Raw genomic sequence first — 5,928 nt, forward strand, 5'->3', positions numbered from 1 at the left:
GGGTAAATGAGTTTTATGACTGGGTGAAATTTTCTTTGAATTGCTTTATTAGTTTTAAAAATATGACTAAAAACGTAAAGAGTGAAATTAAAATTAAGGGGTACGAACTTTGGATCGCTCTCCTGACCAAACTATGGGGACCATATTTCCCAGAATGCGGCTACCCCCTATATTTCGAAGGTTAAGAATCCAAATATGTAAAAAAAAATATATATGTTTATTCGGAGAAAGTACGTTTTTGTGTCTGATTTCGTAACTTAATTAATAGTTAGCACTAATTAATTAGCATATTTGAGATCACCCCCAGGAACCATTAAGATTGACACTTATTTTGTGAATATCCGATCATTAGAACGAAAGTTATTCAGGGTGATATCTTTTTTTTTTTTTTTTGCTGACTGTATAAACTGCAGGAACCAAAATTAGTATATCACGTTTCGTCATTTCAGTACTACAATATTTACCCCACCAATAAGAAAATTGACAAATAATGACGTAATAAAAAAAAACTGAATTTGGAATTAATCATTCCAAGTTTTTCAAACTTTCAGTTTTGGTCTAAAACCTTGCATACTGACATAAAAAAATCTCATGGTATTCGAAAATCCGTAAAACAAATGGTATTTTAAGTTATCAAGGTTACATTTCAATATTTAAATGTAGCTATTCTGCTTTAAACAACAAAATCGATTCTATTCACATTGATTTCTTACTTTTATCTGACTCGAAACAATATCCGATAGCACAGACTTGAACGAAATGTTTATCAAAAGTTGTATAGTCTTAGATTGACGTCACGTGTCAGATAAGTAATCGTTGGAGTAAGGAACGGAAATACTTTTCTGTAACTTTTTTTAACGACCAAGTGATTTGAAATGTTGCCACATAAAGTTACAGACGGAATGTCTATCATATTTCTGCTCATTAATCTACTTTCTATTTTGACCATCATAAGCTGCGACAGTTCCGCGCAAATTCCAGGTGTAAAGACAGGTTAGTGTATTTCCCATTTTATAAAATATATTTTCGATTAAAATTGAAGCAGTGAGATATGGAAATTATAAGAAGTATTACGTTTCTTTTAATCTAGAAAAGTATTATAAGTATTTATTTCACATGAAAAAAATTTACTATAAAAGGAATGAACTTAGTCTGAAAAAGTGATGTTCTGCCTTTTTGTTAGCAGCATTATATTCCTTCAAGCCCGAAAATTATAGGGAAAAAATATTTATTTCACCTGAAAAAACAAACAATATTCTCAAATAAGTAATAAAAAAATTTAAAAATGAAAATAATTGTTCACCTGCTAAAATCTATTGTTTATATATATAGACTTATTAACTTGTCTGGTCTTATAAATCTTAAAATAACCTTACAATATTTGGTCTTATAAAGCAAGTAGATCGAAACACATTTTTTGTTGGTTGATAGACATAAATTAGTAATGTTTAATGTGGATTGAAGATTACTATGGTGTTAATAAAAACTTACTTTTTTTTAATAAAATAATAAGAAGTAGACCCAGTTTAATGGTAAATACTCCGTTTACATTATATTTAAAAAAAAAATTTTTTTCTTCTTCTTCTAAAACATTTTGCCATGATGAATCTAAATCCATGATATCTATGAATCCATCCATGATACAGTGCTTTGTTCTAAGTAGTGACAAAGTTGCTTCATAGTTTGCCTAGTACCGAGATAACAGATTCACATCCGTGATTTTATAATAAATAATAAATATTTCGAGGATAAAAATGTCATAGGCTAATCTTAAAGTCTATATTCTTTGTAAACTGTCACCGCCATTTTGTATTGTGCAAAGTTGATTGGAAAAATACCCAGTACTTTCTAATCACCGCAACAAGAGCCGTGGTGGCTCAGGGGATAGAGCGGTTGCCTTCAAATGAAGTGAACAGGGTTCGAATCCCAGCGATTGCTGATTGATACGAATTCTGCACCCAGCTCGCACAGACTACAGTGCTGACGTAAATCATCCTCATGGGTAGACGGATCATGTATTAGAGTCTCCTTACCGTCAAACTAACCGTGGGATGTTTTCGTGGTTTGCCTCTCCATCTAATGCAAATGTGGGTAAGTTCCATCAAAAAGTATTCCAAGATGGCAAATTTCCCCCGATACTTGATCCAGGAGTTCCCTTGTCTTCTGGATTGAATTCAAAATTACAAGCCTACGGAGTTGAACATTAATAGTCATAAACTCAAAATTCAACGAACTGTTCAACGATCTATATGAAATCCTCATAACACGTTTTAGATTTATAGCAATTATACCAGATACTTTTAAGGTAATAAAAATTTTTGACTTTCATTGCTCATTCAACCTTATTTATCACAGGCTGAACACAATGAGCCCATAAAAATGTTTTTAGACTGATTAAAAAATAAATCATTTACTCCTAAATTATCCGGTCTGCAATCGAATCCCTGGAATAATACAATGCTCATTTCATTAAGTCTAAGCAAATTTAAACCGATTCGTACACTTTTTGTGGACCCTAAACTTATGTGAGCTGAATTTTAATTAACCTGAAAATCATTGATTTCAAAATTCTTACGACTTTACCAATTAGCTTCGTGCATTGCAAAATGACATTGGGAGTTGAAAACTTTTCATTTAGAAACGCAAACGGCACAAACACTGAGGAGGCAAGCAGTAAGAATATGGCATACAGGTACCGAATTCCTCTACGTTTGCGTTATGATGCGCAGAGGTGATGTGAGAACGCTAATACAAAAGTATTTTATTTTATTTTTTAACAGTCGTTGAATAGCTGACCCAATTTTGGGTGTGCAAAAGTATTGGAAAAGTAATGGAATCTGCCTATAGTAAGTCTCTTACTAACCGCTTGATTCCTCAAAGCATCAAGCTTGTTTTGTTATTTTTCTTCTCACCTTCCGCATACTATTTTTTATTTCATTTTTAACAAGGATTCTAAAAGAATGTACTGAGAGCAGTATAAACTCTGTATGAGCTTGCATTGCTTAGCTCCCATTTTTTTGAAAAATTAGATAGATTTAAATCCATTGTGAGTCTTTACGAAAAAAATGAGGTATAAATGAGGTATTTTTCAAAGGTATAAGGGAGGTTGTTATTTGAGATGTTGAAAAGGATGCAAATGAATACCTCAAAATTAACCTCAAATATACCTTAAATATACCTCCAGAGGTATATATTTATCAACCAGAGGTGTTTAATTTTGAATCTGTGGAGAGGTAGATATTTATTACAATTAAGGTGTTTCATTTTCAACCTTAGGTTATTACTTATCAACCTGGAGTATATTTTTTAACACTTGTGAAAGTATTTATTCAACAACCTAAGGTGTTTCATTTAACACTTCAGGCTCTTATAAATCTACATCAGGTGTATTATTTGACAGTTGGAGAGGTAATTTTTTACTAACGTGAGGTGTATTATGTTCAATCTCAAGTATCTAATTTTATGCTTGTAGTGGTATTTATTTATGAACCTATGGTTTGCCGTTTTACACATTAGGTTGTTACAAATCAACCTCAAGTGTATTTTTTGACAGTTGGATAGCTAATAGTTGGATTTTTATGAACGTGAGGTGTTCGATGTTCTACTTTAGGTTGTTATTTTTCAACCTCAGGTATAGATTTATATAGTTGTTGAGGTATTTATTTATCTACCTAAGGTGTGCCATTTTACACTTCTGGTTATTATAAATCAACCTCAAGCGTATTTTTTGACATTTGGAAAGGTTATTTTTTATTAACGTCATATGTTCCCTGTTCTACCTTAGGTTATTATTTCGTAACTTTAAGTATTGTATATTTTTGTATTTTTAGAAGTATTAAATTATCAACCTAAGATGCGACATTTTACACTTCAGGCTTATGTAGCTCAACCTAAAGCTGTTTTTTTTAATAATTATAAAGGTAATAATTCCTAAACGTGAGGTGTTATACGGTCTAACTAGTTTGTTAATCTTTAACTTCACTGTATGAAGAATATCATGCATATAAAGATATTATACATATTATATGAAGAATAATGTATATCATTACAATTTTTCATTAGTAGAGATCTTCATTTATCAACCTGAAGTTTTTAATATTAAATCTTTGACAGTAATTGCTTCTATTGCTATGCTATAAAAGAAAGTTTCAAATGCATAATTCTTCCATAATTTTAATAGGTTGAATTAAATCATCTTGAAATAACACTTCTTCTTCCAAATTCTACAGTTAGGAAAAATTATTTGTGGGAACTCATATATTTAAACGATAGTTGTCTAAAGTGCTTGAACTTTTAAAGCTATAAAGCTGCAAATTTAAATAATTAGTCAGCTGAAATTCGAATTACTTTTATTAAAAACTAAAATTTCATTTTTTTTTCAAACCAACAAAATTATTTTAAATACTGTTTCCGTCTACCTGTTGAAACATGGAAGTATTGGAAAGAAAGAAATAGGAATTAGTAAGAAAGTCATATTTACAGTAATAGTGGCAGGTTTTAAAATATTAGAAATTGTTTTTTACACATGATTTAAATTAACTGGCTGAAATTAATTTTCTTTTTCAGAAAAATGGCCTTCCACTTCTGCCATTTCTATTCAATCCTTGTAGCTAAAAAGCAAGAGAGGTACGACAGCCACAAAATAAAATACACTGAAAACAGTACTACCATTAACAACATTTACAGAAATTCAAATATGTAATTCCAATTTTATTATGAAATTTTAACACTTTTTATTTTCCTATACATCTGGTATCATTATGGTACTTATAAGTTTGATAATTAGATTTTCTTTCTTTTTTTCTTACAAATTTTTAAACTCAATAAACCTAGTCTATATTTTTAAACTTTTTGCCAGACTTCATGAAACTAATAGCTTTTTTATTAGTTTTTGAAGCTGATTCTGAAGAATCAGCATCTGTGCAGTAGGTCAGACTTGTGTTATTGCCAATCACATCATAGTTTCTTAAAAAAATACTTATTCTAATATTTTTTAATCAATGTTATCAACAATCGTTTTATTATTAAGTTATTTATTAAATTAAAATTTTAAAGTTATATACCAATTTTTGTGCGTTTTTCACTCAATCGAATAAAACTAATTACAAGCTGATAAGGAGAATTTGTTTTAAAGCTGTGAGCAATTTTATGTGAGGAAAATGTCTAAGAGAGAAAGATTTGAATTAATATTTTTAAAAGAAGTTGAGTATAATATCTCCTTTATAACTTATAATACCGAGCATAATAAAAGTAATAGTTAGTTGTTACAAACATTTGTTTAAATATGATGAAATTCAAAAAAATGCATATAACTTTCAAACAATTAATGTTTTTATTTGCTACTGATTTTTATTCAATTCAGCATTGAAATTCATAAGAAACAATACTGATTTATTTCTAAAAAATTCAAGATTTTCGAAATTCGCTAATTTTTGAAATAGTGACTGCTGCATAGAAATGCCCATAACCTTAAAACGAATTGTCATATAAATTTGAAATCATGTTTTATTAAATTCTGCTTAATATTCTAATAAGCAATGACGATCTGTTTAGTTAATAATTAACTTGGGTAAATTGCGAAAAAATAACATTTAGTGAAAAATGGCAGTTTTGTGATCAAACATGAAGAAGTGAGCTAGTACAGTTACTAGTTTTGAATTATCAAATATCTGGCAAACTATTGTCATCAACAATTACATAAATTCTGTAGTTTATTATGAAAGATTACTTTTTCTTTTTGGTATAAATTCAGAACTACTTCGCAGGGGAAGGCTTGCTAGCCACTTCTTCTTCGCTGCTGCACATGTACTATTTACAACCTCGATCATCTCAGCAATATCAGGGAACTACTTGTGAATAAGCTCTATAAATATATATATATATATGCTAAAATATTATATATATGAGAATATTATATATATATATATA

The 5,928-nt window shown here is 29.5% G+C and overlaps 1 protein-coding gene across 3 annotated transcripts in view; it reads left to right on the forward strand.

Annotated features, from left to right (window-relative positions):
* Positions 1-788: 788 nt before the first annotated feature.
* The window catches only part of LOC107455883 (uncharacterized protein CG3556), a 33,799-nt gene continuing 28,659 nt past the window's right edge, over positions 789-5,928 (forward strand). Inside the window, exon 1 of one of the 3 annotated variants that reach the window (XM_016073603.3) lies at positions 789-993. In XM_016073603.3, the coding sequence (XP_015929089.2) occupies positions 876-993 (118 nt within the window). In that variant the 5' untranslated portion in view covers positions 789-875. The remainder of the gene's footprint in view (positions 994-5,928) is intronic. The other 2 variants (XM_016073605.3, XM_071183347.1) reach the window with 2 other exon arrangements.

This window comes from Parasteatoda tepidariorum, chromosome 7, assembly GCF_043381705.1.
Source record: "Parasteatoda tepidariorum isolate YZ-2023 chromosome 7, CAS_Ptep_4.0, whole genome shotgun sequence".
In the NCBI taxonomy this organism is placed as follows: Eukaryota; Metazoa; Arthropoda; class Arachnida; order Araneae; family Theridiidae; genus Parasteatoda; species Parasteatoda tepidariorum.